The sequence below is a fragment of the Pollachius pollachius genome (genome assembly GCF_949987615.1).
Source record: "Pollachius pollachius genome assembly, chromosome: 4".
NCBI lineage: Eukaryota > Metazoa > Chordata > Actinopteri > Gadiformes > Gadidae > Pollachius > Pollachius pollachius.
In genome coordinates, this window is record NC_136937.1 from 18,313,158 (window position 1) to 18,332,054 (window position 18,897).

The following is an 18,897-nucleotide window of genomic DNA, read 5'->3' on the forward strand; positions in this document are numbered from 1 at the left end:
CGTGCAAACCTACTGCAGGCAGACGCAGGCTTGCATTTAATGGATGAGCACAGTTACAATTTCTATGTACAATACACACATGTCCGCACGGACACACAAGCTTTTGTGGCAAACACACACACACACACACACACACACACACACACACCCACACACACACACTCACACACACGCAAACACACACACACACACACACACACACACACACACAGTATAATGCATGCCTATTCTACCCTTCCATACACATACTCACAACCATCACACATGGATGCGCACACATATAGAGACCCACACAAACCACATTCAATCATCTGTGGTCTGACAGCTTGCAGAGTAGCTGTGCACTTTGTCAGTCTGGCAGTTAAGCTTTGTTTGATGATAGAAGGGTGAGACCTTGCCTATCACAAGGAGCGACTGACAGCCAGTGACACACACACGTACACACATTTTTAAATAATGAAAGAAAAATGTTCTTCCCTTGTATTTGCTGCTGCCTTGGTTTAATTTTTTCCAGTGAACCGCTAAGCTGTGCCCCGACTTGGATGACTTAGATTTCAAATCATTTTGCGGCAAAATACTCAACTTGGTACTTCATATTGGTTACTTGGGTTTTTTGATTTTGGCGGTGAAAGCTCCACTTCCACTCCAGAGGCTTTCCAACCAGGTTGGCATATATTGATGTGCTGGAGAATGCTTAAAGGCCTGCTCCTCCTACAGTCAGCTCGTTCCAGTGTAGTTCACAGTTCAGTGCAGTTCAGTTTTTTTGCACTGGACTTGAAGTATGCTTCCAACAACCATGCTCCCTGTAGTACATTGATTTGGTGGGGCTGGTGTCTGTCCTTGTTCCGTCACACAGGCATAAGCAAATGCACCATCGCATTAGGCTAACAGTCTAACAATGAGAAAGTTGCTTCTTATGCTGCTGTGCTCAGAAAAAAGCAACACAACACAACAGTCTATTAAGTTTTGGGGTGCAAACTCAGGGTTTCTGAATGTACCTTGCCTGTGTTTTGACCCAACACTCTTTAATATTGGGCTCTGGGTCACAGTAATGCTAACATGAGATAAATTAGATTAAACCTACTTCATTAGGTTGCAATCATCTTTTGAAGATATGCTGGTGATCTGCATGCATGTCCTTGCATGTTTATCCGAGGAGAAATACATTGAGAAATCCGCAAAATATATAAGGACAGACTCTTTGCGGTTACCTGGAATTGATGGGCCTGCCTGCTTGCTGCTGATATTGACCATGTATGGAGTGGCATGCCTCATTAGCATAGGTCCTGGCACACAGACTTACAAGCCGTTTCAATGCCCCTTTAGGGATTTTGTTTGGGGTTAAAGAAATAAGTACCTGATGAAGAAGCATACATCAATGGAGTTATACATTAAACACTCCATCTACCCAGCGTGTCCTGCCCTGGATCCAGAAGAGCTCCAATAAACAGAATTTATTCGGAGCCTGTAGAGCAGTAATCGTCTACTATAAAGCCAAAGCACATTTTTGTGGGGAAAAAACTGCTAGCTTTTGCCTTTTGACTGATGCAATAGAACACAGAGAAACTGCCTACTGCTAGCCTCACAGCACTAACTTACCCATAGACAATCATGGGCCACACACAAACATACACACACACACACACACAAATACGCACACAGACACAAACACACACACACACACACACGCACACACACGCACACACACACACACACACACACACACACACACACACACACACACACACACAAACACACACACACACACACACACACACACACACACTCACACATACACTAACAAACATGCATGCACAAACATGCACGCACGTACGTACGTACATACCCACACACACACACACACACACATACACACATACAAAGCCACAGCATACACAGCCCCCAGTTTTGGAGCAGGACAGAACATTGAAAAATATTGGGCTGTCCAACTGTTTCATTAACCCGTTTATCGTCGAGCATATTCTGTCTGAGCGGTTACATCATATAACAGGGGTCTGCAGATGGCTGCGTTATATACAACATACACTGTTGTTATGAGAACTGCCTGCTCTCATAACACTCAATTTGACCTCTTAAACTGTGTGATCAATTGCCTTATGGAAGAGTCCCCTGTCTGCTGTGGCAGGGGTTCAGCATCTTCTAGTGGCAGCGGGCCTCACTGAAGACATTCAGATTAGACCTGCACCGGGGTGCAGCATGAACATGGAAACACTCGAACAGTTTTGTGTTTCACATTACAAATTTTAAGGATCATGTGTGCTTTTACGAGAGTAATCTGTGTTATCGATGGTTAAAGACCAACAACGCCGAATTTTATAAATACTTAAGACTAAGATGTTATATTTATGTGTGTGTGGGGAGGTATACTTGTAAATGTGTTTGTGTGTGTGTGTGTGTGTGTGTGTGTGTGTGTGTGTGTGTGTGCGTGTGTGTGTGTGTGTATGTGTGTGTGTGTGTGTGTGTGTGCATGCGTATGTGTGTGTGTGTGTGTGTGTGTGTGTGTGTGTATGTATGTATGTATGTATGTATGTATGTATGTATGTGTGTATGTGTGTGTGTGTGTGTGTGTGTGTGTGTGTGTGTGTGTGTGTGTGTGTGTGTGTGTGTGTGTGTGTGTGTGTGTGTGTGTGTGTGTGCGTGCGTGCGTGTATGCGTGCGTGCGTGCGGATGCGTCTGTGTGTGCATAGCGTCCCTGTGCAGCCTACCGTCCAGCCGCCTCCGTCCGTGGTCATGTCGCAGTAGACCTGGAAGCCTGCGGGGTGGTGCACCGGGAACACGGAGTAGATGCCGTCCTCCCTCTGTCCGCTGGCGTAGAGGTCCCCACAGTCCCTGGGGCGGGAGCCTGCGGAGAGCAGCACAGGGCGGAGCGCCGCGTCAGAGATACACTCGCCCCTCAAAGACTCTCTGCAGGGGGTCACCCACGAGTCCGTGGGTGAACGTGTATTTCAGTTGCATTTGTTTTATTCATGGTGCCGATGTATAGAAGCAGTTGAGCAGTTGAATGTCAGCAGACGGGAACTGTCTTTACGTTATGAAGGGTATTTGGTCAATGTGTGAATAAACCTATTCTTTAGTCAACATGAAAAGGCTTTGAACTTTATACGTGATGTTGCCTGAATTCTATGTTCAATTAAATGGTTACAGATATGCAAATGTATAAGTTGGGGACGGAGATGACATACATTCACATAGAATCACCTATTTAATAACGTAAGTAGTTTTTACATCAACATGTAATGAACTCAAATTATTTTGAGGGGTTGGGTCACAGCTTGTTAAAAGGGAGGCGCTAAACCTTCAACTGACAGCAAAGGCAGCAAATCAAATCCCAAGGAGCCAATCACAGTCCTCCTTGGTTTTGTTCTGTGCTATATAGCTGTTGTAATTTGAAAAGCACCTAGAAAGATGCACTCTCAAAGACATTTCACTTTGTCTTTCTGGACATTAAAAAACAATTGCTTTATCTTAAGGCCTTTTCATGCCATTAAACTTGGTATTTTGCCATACATCAACAACAATAACAATATCAACAGTGATTCATTTGTTGCCAAAGAAAAATCCTCTTGAGTACAGCAGATATGTAAATGCTTTTCCCAAATGTATACGGAGACAGATTATCCCCTGTTCTAATCTATTGGGTTTATTGTCCTCATCATACATTCATCAACATTTCATGCTAAGGGATAATGTATCTCATACCTATGTATCTTCTTTATGAAAAATAGATGAGAGGCAGAGAAAGAGAGAGAGAGAGAGAGAGAGAGAGAGAGAGAAATGGAGAGAGAGATAAAGAGAGAGAGAGAGAGAGTTGGGTAGCAATGGAAAAGTGCTATGTAATCATGAGTCATTTACAATAGAAAGAGAGGAAAAGAAACGTAAAAAGAACAGGATCAAACCTACACAAACACACACACCCACCCACACACACACACACACACACACACACACACACACACACACACCTTAACATACATTCAAATGATGGTTTGCGGGCCGGACCTTGCCCCCTGCACGGTAGAGAAACAGCGGTAATAAGCCTTGAGGGAGAAATAACCGTTTGGTCTTTCAGCGGGGACACAAAAGCTCACCCATACAAACACAGACACACATACACACACACACCCACACACACACACCCACACACACACACACACACACACACACACACACACACACACAGTATCCTCCATGGAAGGCCGGTAGGAGGGTGAGAGCCTATCATAGATTATGCAAGCTAGCCTTCCCCGGGTCGGACGGGAGAATATAAAGCAGCCGCGCGGCTCCTTGAGACATTTATAAAAATAAAAAGAAGATACAGTCAGACGGGCTTGATTTTGCCTGGTTTTCACCTTTTCTCTGTAAGCCTACAGTGTATTCAATACCAGGTACTCTCAAAACGGTTCCCTTTGTGTGTGTGTAATCCTCAACTTCAAAACACTTTGCCCTCCGTTATCAGAACTATTAAATTTGGACCCTGCTCTGTGTTTTGTCCTCAAAAGCTCCTAAATCCTTTTGCGGTATTCTTCATTTTGTCTCTTCTATATTCAGGATAATTCTGTTTATATGGTTACATATAATCACAGTGTGATGTGTTTGAAGTTCGGGAGCTGTGTGTGAATGCATGTGTGGCCGTGTGAGTGTGTGTGCGTGCATGCGTGTTTTTTTTGTGTGTGAGTGCGAGAGTGTTTGTGTGAGTTTGCATGTGTGAGCCTGTGTCTGCATGTGGAAGTTAAGGTCCTGTGTGTGTGCGCGTGTGTGTGTTTTTGTGTGTTTGCGTATGTTCACGTGTGTGAGCGTGCTGTGTGCGTGTCAGGGGGGCTGTATTGACTGCTTGTGCTTAGTAGGAGCAACACCGGAACATCCTCATCCTGTTAAGGAACGGACTGTGAACATTAACGGTCAAAGATGCCCAGTAAGTCACCCTGACGTCTCACACTGCGGCAACAGCATGATATTCATGAAGAATTCATCGATTCATTAAAAGTCGAGACACCTATTTCTCCTCTGCCGCATACCCACTGCTGCCCGTTAAGAGCGATAGACTGTACTTATCTCCAATCATGCAATGTAATACTGTCATACTCCTGGACCTAATCAACCCGACGATGTACAGCTGCAGATGCTTTCAACAGATAAACAGGGTGTCTCTCAGGTTCTCGACGCGTAGGAGCAATGGCCCCTGAATCACAATATGTTGATCCAGCCAAACGCACCGCACCCTCCTTCTGACAAACCGCTTTCTGATTATTTTCACACCAAATGTTTATTTGATTACTAGCCAATAGGGTTGGCACATGGAGCTGTCATAGCAGATTTATTTGATGGACAACTTTGCCTTAGGGCCAGAACACCATTTTCATCACCGTGGAATACTTTGATAATTCTAATGCCCAAATAAGGGTCTCCGTGTCCATCTCCTTGTGAGACTAATGAGAAAAACAATATGGGTATGAACTCATAAGCTCATCTACATTTGACCTATATCAAATGTCAACACTGTCATTGTTCTTCATCAGTAATCATTTAATTAGTTACCAAAGTATGGGAATACTTTGGAAGCTGTAATCAAAAGACTGCAAACCACAAGCACCTCCTAGCTAAGCACTTTTCTAATATCAGTAATAAATATTTTATAGTTATAAACAGTAACAAGTACTCCTAACCAGGAAACAGAAACTATTTTTTTCGCTATTGGCAGAATTATTTTTTACCGGTCAGCATTGGAGATCCTGCAACACTTACTACAGATACTCAATGTGTCTGTTAAAACCCTTATCAGATACACACACGGCAACATTGTTTGCAAAAAGCAAAACACGCCTGGACACTCTCTGCTGAGTCTTGGCTCAGCCTCCGAGACCTCTTCATACATTTTAACACGATCTCTGTCGGAGGCAGAAAGGGCACTTTTAACGCAGTTTACAAACTCTGGGTGCTCCGTGAGCTGGACTTGATGCCGACACAGCTTTGTCCCCTCCTTGGTTTACAAGGACTCCATGGCATACAGATTGCTCCACTGGGGCGCGGCCCACCCCAACGGGACCCTTAAACAGGATCTCCCTTGGGGTCCGGGAATGGTCCGATCACCCATATCAAGACTCATCTTACGGGTAAAGAAAACAAACCACAGGATACATTGTGAGCCAACCGCTTTTCTGGAGTCAGGTTGGACTTAGTTCAGGGCTTTATTTCCTCAATGTGCCCAGTGTGTGTTCTCTAAATTAATTTATAAACAATGTACGATCACTGTAAAAGCTGCAAAATGCTAAGTTAATAACTTTGAATGTCCACATTGATATTGCGGAATAAAAATCGTGGCTCTGACTCGGATGGAATTGCAATTGTAACAGATCAGGTACACACACTTCAAATGATGGACGTGTGCGAGCACTGCGTTTGTGTGTGTGTGTGTGTGTGTGTGTGTGTGTGTGTGAATACGTGGGAGTTCAACACGTTACTCTCCTTCTCCTGGGTGACACTATAATCAGTGTGTGTGAGTGAACGCATTAAATAAACGTCCCTTTCTATCATGAAGCCTGCTCTTCCATTGGCTCTTCAAATTGATTGCTCTCAAATCTAGCTCTCTAGGAGACACTGTGCACCTTGAACCCTAAGAAATGGAAGAGGAGAACGGAGGGATATGCCGGTGAGTTCAGGCAACACACTCTATGCTAGCGGATGATTCAGTATTCGGTAGGGGGCATTAGAAATCGCTAAATCACTCTGTTGTAAACTGAGACTTTAACTGAAGATTAATGTGATTGTTGTTTTCTCAAAGGATGATGAATGAGGCCGTTCTGACGGAGCCGTCTGGGTTTAGTGTTTACATCCTGAGGATCGGACGGTCCAGAGACACTCTAGTTACTGCTTATCTCCCAGCAACAACGCATTCTGACAGACAGACCAACGGAGCCACAGACAGACGGACACACCAACGGAGCGACAGGCAGACAGACAGACCAACAGAGCCACAGACAGACAGACCAAAGGAGCAACAGACAGACAGACCAACGGAGCCACAGACAGACAGGCACCCCAACGGTTCGACAGGCAGACAGACAGACCAACGGAGCCACAGACAGACGGACACACCAACGGAGTGACAGACAGACAGACACACAGACAGACAGACAGACACAAAGCCAGACACACAGACCAACAGAGCAACAGACAGACAGACAGACCAACGGAGCAACAGACAAACAGACACACAGACAGAGAGACAGACAGACAGACAGACAGACAGACAGACAGACAAGAGAGGGGGACACACCTGCAGACAGACAGACAGACAAACAGACAGACAGACTATCGTCCAGATGAGAGATGTCGACCAGAGACAGGCAGGACAGGCGGACCACAGAGGCTGGTGTTCCCCCCTCTCCCCGGGACTCACCGTTGGAGCAGCCTTTGAGGCGTGCCCCCCTGACCGGGGCCCGCTGCAGGTCGGCCTTCACGCGGGCCTTCAGCCCCACGTTCTCCTTCTGCATGGCGTTGAGTGCGTCGCTCACCGAGTTCACCACCTTCACCATGTTGATCTGGCTGTCAGACAGCAGCTGGGGGGAGCAAACAAAACCCATGGGGGAAACATTGGTAAAGTGTTTTCTGGTTTAAAAGACTGCATTACAGTAAAGTGATGTCATTCAGACTGTTTAGCTATTCTATTATTTGCCTTTAGCTACTTATTTATTGATTACGACTGATTATTATCCGTCAAAAATCATCGGGCATACATTAAAAAAATATAATATATACAATATTTGTACAAATAGTATGCAAAATCATGAATGTATTGCACAACAAAGTCTCTGTAAAACAACTACTGCACAGAGATAAACAACATGATTCAGAGCATGAGGTTGGCTGCTTAGATCCTCACTTTGTGCGCTCCTTCTCGCAAAGAGTCCATCTGGACAAAGTGCCTTCCGTGAGTGGAGTGCAAAATGGAGCTCATACGATGTCCTCGGTTCAAACACATACACACCAGGATGTTTTTTTTTGCTGTGAGACCTATGTGTGAAACCATATTGGGGTTGACATAAGTGTTGATCCCATCGCACTATATAGTGTGCGGCTGAAGACCTTCACGGAACTGCACCGCTCTTATTTTGAAATGGGAGGAATGCGAGGTGTGAAAGTTGGGTAGTGGTGATGCACTCCTAACCCCGGGCCCCTGAGAAGACCCAGCACATATTGGCAGCCAATAGCTGAAACCCTGCTGCTATAATTAGAATGCGCAAACATATTCTGGATCTGTTTTTGCTTTGCTTTTCTACTTTCTAGTATTTTCTCTGTTTCAAACCGCAACGCAGACTCTCCAACGCAGTTTTTAATATTTAGTTTTTTAGCATTTATCCACAGAGATGAGCAGCGATACGTGCCTGACTCAAAAACACCCAGAAAGACTGAGGGAGCATGCGGAACCAATCAGCCAAAGCCATCCTGTGTCTGGGATAACAAGTCGACTCCAGAGGATAATTTTTCAGAAGTCAGGAATGTAGTCAGGAGTGTAACGTGTGTGAGACAAACAGCCCAGGTCTGGTCTCAATAAGCATGCAACACACCTCACAGGCCCACTGGGCACAACAGCAATCATATTATATAGGCAGCAGGCCATCCAACACACACACACACACACACACACACACACACACACACACACACACACACACACACACACACACACACACACACAGAAACGCACACACACACACACACACAAACGCACACACACACACAAGTACACACACACACAGATACACATAGGCAGACATACACACACACGCAAACACACAAACGCACACACACACACACACACACACACACACATACACACACACACACACACACACACACACACACACACACACACACACACACATACACACACACACACACACACACACACACACACCTTGGGACTGACCCATTTTGTACCAGACATGTGGAGGATGCCAAAGAGAAAATTGAGGTTCTGGCACCGTAGGAAAAGTCATTTTCTCAGAAGGCATTTTATATATTTATATAGGCATCCATGTTTATACCAATTTAAATATGTATTAATGAATGTATGTGTGTGTGTGTGTATGAATCTACATTCTGAGATTGAGTAAACTACATTTTTATCAAATATATCTCATATAAAAATATGTTTCAGTAATAAGCAATGGCCAGATGAGGTCTGCCAAAGCAACATAACAGTCTTCCCAGACCCAGTGGAACAGAAACGATAAACCGACCCACGCGGAGGGGAGTAATGAATGGACGTAGACATGATCATTTAGGCCAGTGATCCGTCACTCTGGAAAAAACAACCCAGCAACACCGACGTGTCCATTGTTGTGTCCGAATCAGAACGAATTGGTCTCATAAAAACCAAGCATCCAATCAGGGTCCAGCCTTTCCCCCCTCCGCGCCTTCGGGGCATCACTTCACTACACTACACAGCGGCCCACTTCCGTCGTCTCCCAGTTTTGGTGACGGGTGGGGGACTTCGCGTGTCACCCTATAAATCAGAACGATGTAGCGTAGCGCCGTAGCCACGGGGCTGCTAATAGATCACACAGTCAGACCTCAGCGTCATGGCTATACAGCAGCTGTGCATACACCCCACACACACTTACACCCCCGTACACACACACACACACACACAATCACCACCTCCCCCCCCCCCCCCCCCCCACCCACACACACACACAACCTGTCACCCCCACCGCACCTCTCCCCCTAAACGGGGAAGTCAATCACCTAAGGGGGAGGCGTGTCTCGGTGACATCCCCGTCCACCCCCTAGCCGGTGTCCAGCCCTGCGGTCCGGAGCCCAGACCCCCGGTCACGATGGTTAACGTTTGTTGGCCGAGTAGTATTGACCAATCATGTTCGAGCGCTTGCGTGCAGGTCAACAATCCGTCCGGAGAGCAATAATCTCAGAACCCATCCGGCCATCTCCTCGCCACGGCTTGGCTTTTCATTTTGCCAGGATGTCCTTTTCAAAAAAAGATCATCTGAAATGGTTGAATGGATCTGAAACACAGGCAAATAAACGGCGGAAGTCTTGCCCTGCATATCCGTTATCTGTTACCCGGAGCCATAGATATTGTTCTCTCTCTCTGGGGGTACGGGGGGGGGTGTGGGGGAGTCCTCTGCGTCGCTGCGTGTCCCTGTATAAGTCAGCAGGATGTAGCATAGCGCTGGAGCCACGGGGCTGCTCATACATCACACAGTCAGACCCTGGCGCCGTCTCCAGAGGTGGAGCGTCCTCAGACAATGGAAAACGGTTACCGAGGTTACGGAACAAACTGAAGATGCAGTCCTTGTTCCAGAGCTTAATAGCGCAGTACGTTTTGCAAGTGGACTGGTGTCATCTAATCGATAATATCTTTCCTCGTTAGACGTATATTTCAAATGCCTCAGCATCTCTACATCCTCCTCATCTTCATCCTCATCAATTCCAACAGGCCATTATCAGCAGAACCACTGTCATCAGCACCCTCATTCACATCATCATCATCATCATCATCATCATCATCATCATCATCATCATCATCATCATCATCATCATCATCATCACCACCTTCATACACATTAACATGACCTCATTACAAATAGTGTGTCATCATCATGAAGTCCTCCTCGTCATCATCAAGTCCTCTTCATCATCATCAAGTCATCTTCGACACCTTCATCATCATCACAACAATAATCAAACGCATCACTTTAATCCCTGCCATTGCTACTGATGCCTTCCAATTTGAACACCACCCACCATTATCCCCCTGGCCGTCATTTGTCATTAGAACCTGCCATGACGGCCCCCAGCCTCATCACGACCACCATAATAACTATCATCATCATCATCATCGCCAGCACTATCACGGCCACTCTCATTCCTGTCGTCCTAATCAACATTAGACCATACGTGTTTATTTAATGACCATGTCTCCACTGACTACTGAAAACCATTATCCTCTTCTCTCTGCTTATGCCTGTGTCTGCGTGTGCATGTGCGTCTGCGTGTGTGTGCAAGTGTGCTTGTGTGTCTGTGCTTGTGTGTGTATGTGTGTGTGTGTGTGTGTACATGTGTACTTGTGTGTGTGTCTGTTTGTGTATGCGTGTGTGTGTGTGTGTGTGTGCGTCTGTGTACCTTTGATTGTGCGTGTGTGTGTGCCTGTGCTTGTGCATGTGTGTGCATGTGTTTGTGTGTGTGTGTGTGTGTGTGTGTGTGTGTCTGCATGTGGCTGTGCTTGTGCATGTGTGTGCATGTGTGTGTCTGTGTGTGTTTGTGTGTGTTTAAAGTATATCGTTGCAGTGCAAACATGTCCTGCTTGTAGCATCGACCCAACGCATCAAAACCAGTGAGGCTGTGATTGGTGCACGGCCCTGGCTCCGCCTCACCTGTATGAGGCGGCCCTGCTCTGTCTGCAGCGTGTTCAGGTCCTGGCCCAGGCTGCCCTGGCCCCGCCGGAGGGACTCGTAGTCCATCTTGAGCTGGCCGGCGTGGGCCGACAGCTTGGCCACCTCCTCGGCCAGGCTGACCAGCAGGGCGCGGTCCTGCCCCTTCACCGACTTGAGGTCGGCGTCGTGGTCGGTCAACGAGTGCAGCAGGGAGGTCTGCACGCCCTCCAGCCGCAGGAAGTTGCCGTTGTAGTCGGGACAGTTGGGGTCGATGAAGATGTTGATGCGCGAGCCGTCGCCCCTCTCCACGGTGACCAGGGCATTGGCCTCGTCCTGGTTGGTGGAGATGTGCGGCGGGCCGTCGGAGATGGACGGGGCCTGGTAGTGGTTCATGAAGAGGATGGTACCGGTGACGGTGACGGCCAGCAGGACGGCCACAAAGAGCAGGATGGTGCAGAGGAGGTAGCTACAGCTCATTCTCTGGGAAGGGGAAGGAAGAGGAGACAGAGTGGTTAACCAATGAGGAAGAGTCCATATAGAGGAAGACGAGGATGGGAGAAAGGTGAAGTTATCAAACGAAGGCGGGAAGGACAGAAAGCAGGGCATGAATACAGCGTTCTCCATATTCCGAAGTCACATTCTACACATCACCTATAACATCTATTATTCATTGTTGAAAAACACATTTGATCCCAAAAATGTAAACTTAACGAACAGTACCATATCATGATTTTTGGGAGTATGTGGTCTACACTTAAAGATACTTGGTTTTTGATGAAGATAAATCTGTGATAAACTGCCCTGCTGGACCTCTGGTAAAGCATACTGCAATGAGCAGTTTTTCCATATTTTTTGCTTTTGAAGAACAAAAGGCCAAAATAAAGGCTCCAAAAAAGTATTTCAACACAGGCAGAGAGCGATGCATCGACAGCCACAACCACAACAAGAGCGACAGTTTACAACCTATAAACACTGAGCACAGTTCTGCTAAATAAAAGCCTGCATTCTAATTGTTGCTTTGTGTCATTAACTCTGCACTATAAAAAAGCAGGAATGCCTCATGCCTTTATAATTCCAGGCCATATTGTCACTCAGGACAGGAGAAGCGTCCATTGATTGCAGAGCCCAGTATGGCAGACAAAGGCATGATTAACTACGCTCAGCCACAACATGTTTGTCTCCACGTGAAAGCTATGGCTCTCTGCTTTTTAATATTTTTCCCTCGCAACAGAAGATGTAAGCATGTGGAGAATTCACGATCCAACAGTTTTTGTGCTCTGCCAGAAAGAATGAAACTCCTGTATCTCTTTCCTTTAGTTTCCCGCCGTCGGATGTCACCACAGCTTTGTTTGCGCTGATTTACCGGGTAATCATTCATCGTGTGCAAGCCTGTGTAAGAGGGAACGTGATTAATATGTAAAATATGTTAGGTACTACAGGCCAAGTGAATCCCTCTTATTGATGGCTAATGGTCTGGTTTATGGTTTAGCGTTTTACGGCTGCTTTACTTTCACCGTGAAGTATGTTTTGATGGTTCCAGGAAGCTAAACGTATCTTCTGCGTCTACCGAGAACCTTGAAATTGAGAGTAAATAGAGCTATGTCAGAGAGGTTGTGTGTTATTATGCTCCAAACAAAGAAAATACGGCCTTGGTATTGATTAGATCCATATTTATTTTCAAAAGTACTTCCTATTTCAAGGAAGCACCATTAGCATTAGAGAACAATACAAACCCACTAGATTGAATAAAATCGACATTTGCTTTATTTTGATGTGAGGCAGGCATTCAAATGAATCACTGGGTTGGCATCAGTGATGCTAAAACACAAAACAGATATAATAAGGCAAATAATTTGTATATTCTTTTGGAAGTCTTTTCTATTTTATCTCCTTTTATAACCTGGACTTCTTTCACTGATGAATGTCTACTGGTTTGTCAGTTTGAGGACCTTTTAATCAGCAGCGTTAGCACAGACCAAAAGCAAAGCAATTTTTTTCATCACGAGAACTTGCAAGAAGTGCAATTTACTGTGTTTATTGATGTTGGTGGTGGGGACCATTACATTGCTTGAGCATATTCTTAATAAGCCTCCTTTTCCATGGCAGATTTGATTTGTACAAAATCTACTGTTCATCTTTTACGATAGATTAACATCAAATTGGACAAATTAACATCATCTGATCGAAAACAAGATGATGGTCTGAAACTAAATTGCATGTTCCTGTTCAGCTTCAATCATTTCAATATAATTCTCTTAAGCGGCTCTCGGATGTAAGAACAGCACTCTGAAAAGCCCAGACACATGAGCCTGCATGTGTCTACCGCCATCTTGTTATAAGTCATCTTGTCGGATAAGAAAAAAAATGAGAAAGAGCGAGAAGCTGGAGTGAGTCACAGCGGCCCGATGACATTGGTGAGTCTCTGGCATAGGGCGAGATCCATTATAACTATAACATTATGGATCGCTTTCATAGAGCCTCCATCCAGGATGGAGGTGTTTAAATATCAGGTTGCCGTGAACTCTGAAAGTAAAAGAGAGACTTAAGATTTAGATGTGATGTCAACACAGATTTTCCTATTTCCTCATCGCTTCACAATTCCTTCCTGGTGAAGGAAATAAACATGGGCATTTCCCGGTAATGGTGATGGAATTCAGACGACAGTGGAACCTCGCAGCTAAGTTAATACTCTGATCGATCACCACGGAGACGTTCTGGTTATCCGGACGCCAACGTCATATCTGGTAATTCATGCTTGATTGCATTTTATGTTGCAGCATAACCTATGGCTTATTGATGTTTTTCCTATTTCATGAACACGCTTATTAAATTCAGAGGGCTAGGGAATACAGGGAGCGTGTTGCATGTGTGGGTATGGACTGGTACTGCTGTATGCATAATAAAACCACCCCACACACAAACACAAGCACAGACATACACAGATATACAAACAAAGGCAGGCATGCATACATTTTAAATGCCGGACAGAGACAAAACACATATAATGGGGTCAGGGACATTTGTTTTAACTGTTCGATTGCTTTTTCCTTTTGTCAAGCAATGCAGAATATAAAATTACCTCCAGGGGAAGAAACATTATTGGTTGTTTCTCTCCTTGGATTGAACCCCAATATGTGGACACCTATAGAACACAATTGCACATGAATGTGTGTATGTGTGTGTTTGTGTGTGTGTGTGTGTGTGTGTGTGTGTGTTAGGTGTGTGTGTGTGTGTGTGTGTGTGTGTGTGTGTGTTTGTCATCAGAGTATGTGTTCATTCAATGTGCATTGTGTGTGTATAATGGCTTCACTCAACATTACTGATAGTGTTTAGGCAGGACGCAATGCAGCTAGCGGGCTCACACATCAAACACAGAAGGAAGCTTCAACAGTGAGCCTGAGCAGCGCCTAGTGTGACAGGTCACCGTTCTGGAATAAAACAAACAGAATGACAGTACACTTACACGGTTTGCATGTTATGATGTAAGCATCGCCCCGTGAGCCTTTTTAACGATATCATCTCAAATGTGTATGTTAAAATCGCAATGTTTTCTCACTACCTGCCTGAAGGGACAAATAAAAGTATTTGAAATTAATTGAATTGTGCATTCATCTGAACATCCAGAGCGACAATAGCAATCAGTTACCTAACATAGGGAGAATGTATGACGACACCGCAACGAAGACCAACAGAGAAAATATTGTGATTTGGCTGTAAAAACACAATACATTTAGCAGCACAATGAAATCGACACGGGAGAAGGTCAGTTCAAAATGTGAAGTAATCACAGTGTTGTCTCTAAAACGTTCTCAAAAACAAAAACATGTTTACACGTCAACCTTAATTTCCCCATCTCATCTCTTTGTCTCCATTGTGTTATCGTTTTTCAATCCCTCTTGATGGCTCCATTTATGTGTCACATATAATTGGAGGCATCAAGAGAGATAGCGCCATGATAATACGAGAGGTGGATGTTGAAGTAGGACATTAGGCCCGGCCCACACATGAGCTGCTGCTGCTGCTGAACACACTGTGTAAATGAATCACTCAGTCACACTGCGGGCACTCACTATTCGGTTAATAATTAGGTTTTTACTTTCCCCTCATCCTCATCTTGCCACTATCTGGGACAACTGTGACAACTGCGATGAGGCGAGAGTCAGAGGGATGGACAGAGAGGGATAAAGGGAGAGGGAGAGGAAGGGAGAAAGCGAAATTGAGGACAGATAGTAAGATATATAGATATAGAGAGGGAGAGAGAGAGAGAGAGAGAGAGAGAGAGAGAGAGAGGGAGAGAGAGAGAGCAAGGGAAGGAGGGAGGGAGACAGTGAAATGGAGGACATAGAGAGGGAGAGAGACAGATAGATGGATAGAGTGAGAGAGAGAGTAAGAGAGAGAGAGAAAGAGAGTAATGTACAACAAGAAGCTGTTTGAATGTTTATTAAATTGTCAGCAAACTTCAGCAGTTTTGTCAGCACTAAACAAACGCACAATAATTCATACACCCTTACAAACAAACACAAGCACAGAAAATACACACATATGCAGTAGCAGAAACTACAAACCCATATTCACCACACACACAGGCAAAAAGTATGCCTCAATTCTTCATTTACATAATACTCACACACAAAAAACACACACACATACACAAAGTCTAATGTTGGAAAATTAGGAAAACCACACGACTAAATTCATTTGACTTCTCATTCCCGAAGTTTCCATCACACAACATGCTGTTTCATTTTCCTCTTTGTCTTTTCTGCCAAGCATCATCTGACCCCACTCTGCTCAAAGAGCACGCGCCAATCCGCAGGCTCAGTCCTGCCACAAACCTGTGTGTATGTGTGTGTGTGTGTGTGTGTGTGTGTGTGTGTGTGTGCGCGTGTGTGTGTGTGTGTGTGTGTGTGGTGGGTTTGTGCGTCTGTGTGTTTGGCTGTGTGTGTGTGTCTGTGTGTGCTTGCATGCCTGTGTGTGCCTTTGTCTCCATGTGTATGCACATGTGTGTGTTTGTCTGTGTCTGTGCGTGTACGTGTGTGTTTCTGTGTGTGTGTGTGTGTGTGTGTGTGTGTGTGTGTGTGTGTGTGTGTGTGTGTGTGGGTGGGTGGGTTTCTCGACTCGAGGCGTTGCCATCATGGCTGGTGCTCCATTGTAATTTGCCGGGTAACATGAGATAATCCCTCCACCTGCCCCCCCAACACTATAGATCACCAGGGAAACAAGGATGATCACACACTGGGAACATTGTGGGAGCATTGTGCCGATTACAATCTTAGTCTCAGTGATGACATAATCCCCCATGTGCAGGTGAGCTGCTTCTATTTATATTCAGAATCTGTGTGCCTGTGTGTGTGTATCAACGTGTGTGTATCCTGTGTGTGTTTGTGTGTGTGTGTGTGTGTGTGTGTGTGTGCGTGTGTGTATATTTGCTTGAATATTTGTATGCATTCAAGTGTATGTGAGTGTGTGTGTGCGTGTGTGTGTCTGGGATTGTGAGTGTTTGTGTCTATCTGTGTGTACGTGTTTTTGCGGCCAAATAAGCGTGTATCTGGGTCTACCAATGTTTCTAAATGTATGTTGGTGCATGTTTGTGCGTGTACATTTGTATGTATCTGTCTTTATACACACCCTGTATGAGTGTGTCTATCCATGTCTATACATGTGTTTGTGTGTGTGTGTGTGTGTGTGTGTGTGTGTATGTATGTGTGTGTGTGTGTGTGTGTGTGTGTATGTGTGTGCTTGTGTGTTTGTGTATGTGAATATTTGGGACCCAAATATACATGTGTGTCTATTTGTATGTGTATATATCCATGATCAAATGTGTGTCTATATCTGTGTCTCTATATATGAAATTATCTGTGTCTGTGTGTCTTTCGCTGCACAGATGTTTGTGTGACTCTTTGGGTCTATATAAACACATGTGTGTCTATACGTGTGTGTGTGGGATTGTGTCTGGGAGTGTGTGCGGATGACGGCTGCTTTAAGCATCCTCCCCTGGCCTGAGTCAGACTGATTGGACTCTGGGGATTACATTGAGTATTCAAACCTTTGCAGAGGTTAAACCAGCCATCCCCACACAGATCTCCAGGATGGCAGCATGGACACCAGGCCCTAATTCATTATCTGTAAACCTTAGAAAACCGGCTTTCATCTCCACCACCTTGCCCCCACCTAGATGGTGTGTAGCAGAGAGCGCAACAGTGTGCTTCTGGAAGTAAAGATCCCATTCAATTTTTCCATAAAGGTTTAGATTAAATGCCGTAATGTTGTAACCATCAAAAGTTTACTGAACACGCGCCGTTATATTGTGAAACTAAGTTAAAGATGGGAACTTCTAGTTTTTAGAAATGCATGTAATTTGAAACCACTACACTACCCATAATCGTAAAGTGTAACACAATATCTTTGATTGGACTGTTACCATGGAAACGTTTACACGCACCCGCTAAAGTCAAGCCATGGATGACTGATGAACTGAACTCGATCGCTTACCACAGCAACCATGATATCCCTTAGATTTATTGAAAGTTGGAGAGTTGTTGTTAGAGCTGTAGAGGAAATAAACTGTACTTGTAACATGTGGATATAGAATACATGATCAAAATATAAATATATATATGATTTGGCACTAGCAGTGCTTATGAGTAATTTGGGTAGTATAAAGGAATACATAATGTTGAATGAGTACGTAACTGGAATACAAGACTTGTATAACACACACTTGTATTCACACACAAATAACGTGATTGCAGTCAGGAACGAAGGAATGTACCATGTTGATGACAATGCTATATACTATATGAAACACTATGCAAACGAACACATACACAACCACACACACACACACACACACACACACACACACAAAATATGACGCAACTTGCATTAACAATATAAAAAATATAATGAAGACCAAGGTTAAAAGATGCAAGAAACACGCTAAACTATTGGGTTGTAACTATTGTGAAAAGGTTTGCAATGGTTTATGGGATGAGTAGTACCCTCACTCGTTCACAGAATATAATGTACACAGACACCTTTGCCTTTTCTTTCATTTTCCAAATGATTGCCCCGAATCAAACGTTTTATGGTCACAACTAGCCTGACGAACGATTGGCTTGGTTCCAGGCTTAAAACTCAATGGAGTCAATGTAGAAAATGAATGGGAAATAAACTTACGGAACCAGGGCTGTTAAAAAAGGGGGCGATCACTGTTGCGGTCTATTGGCCATTGTTACAGTGTGTGTATATACTGTACATATGTGTGTGTGTGTGTGTGTGTGTGTGTGTGTGTGTGTGTGTGTGTGTGTGTGTGTGTGTGTGTGTGTGTGTGTGTGTGTGTGGGGGGGACCCGCCTTACCTTGGGGGCGGGCTCTCTGGTTGGTTCTGAGTCTGACCAGCGGTGTTTGAGCTGCGGGGCTCTGGGAACACACTCACACAACGGCTGTAGAGGGAAGCACACAGGGAAGCACACAGGGCGACG

The 18,897-nt window shown here is 44.9% G+C and overlaps 1 protein-coding gene across 1 annotated transcript in view; it reads right to left on the reverse strand.

The window, feature by feature from the left end:
• The window catches only part of fibcd1b (fibrinogen C domain containing 1b), a gene marked incomplete at both ends in the record, with an annotated part of 95,566 nt that overhangs the window by 47,753 nt on the left and 28,916 nt on the right, over positions 1-18,897 (reverse strand). The window contains 4 exons of the mRNA XM_079735951.1: positions 2,727-2,863; positions 7,418-7,577; positions 11,415-11,894; positions 18,775-18,858. Coding sequence (XP_079592077.1) covers positions 2,727-2,863; positions 7,418-7,577; positions 11,415-11,894; positions 18,775-18,858 — 861 coding nt within the window. The remainder of the gene's footprint in view (positions 1-2,726; positions 2,864-7,417; positions 7,578-11,414; positions 11,895-18,774; positions 18,859-18,897) is intronic.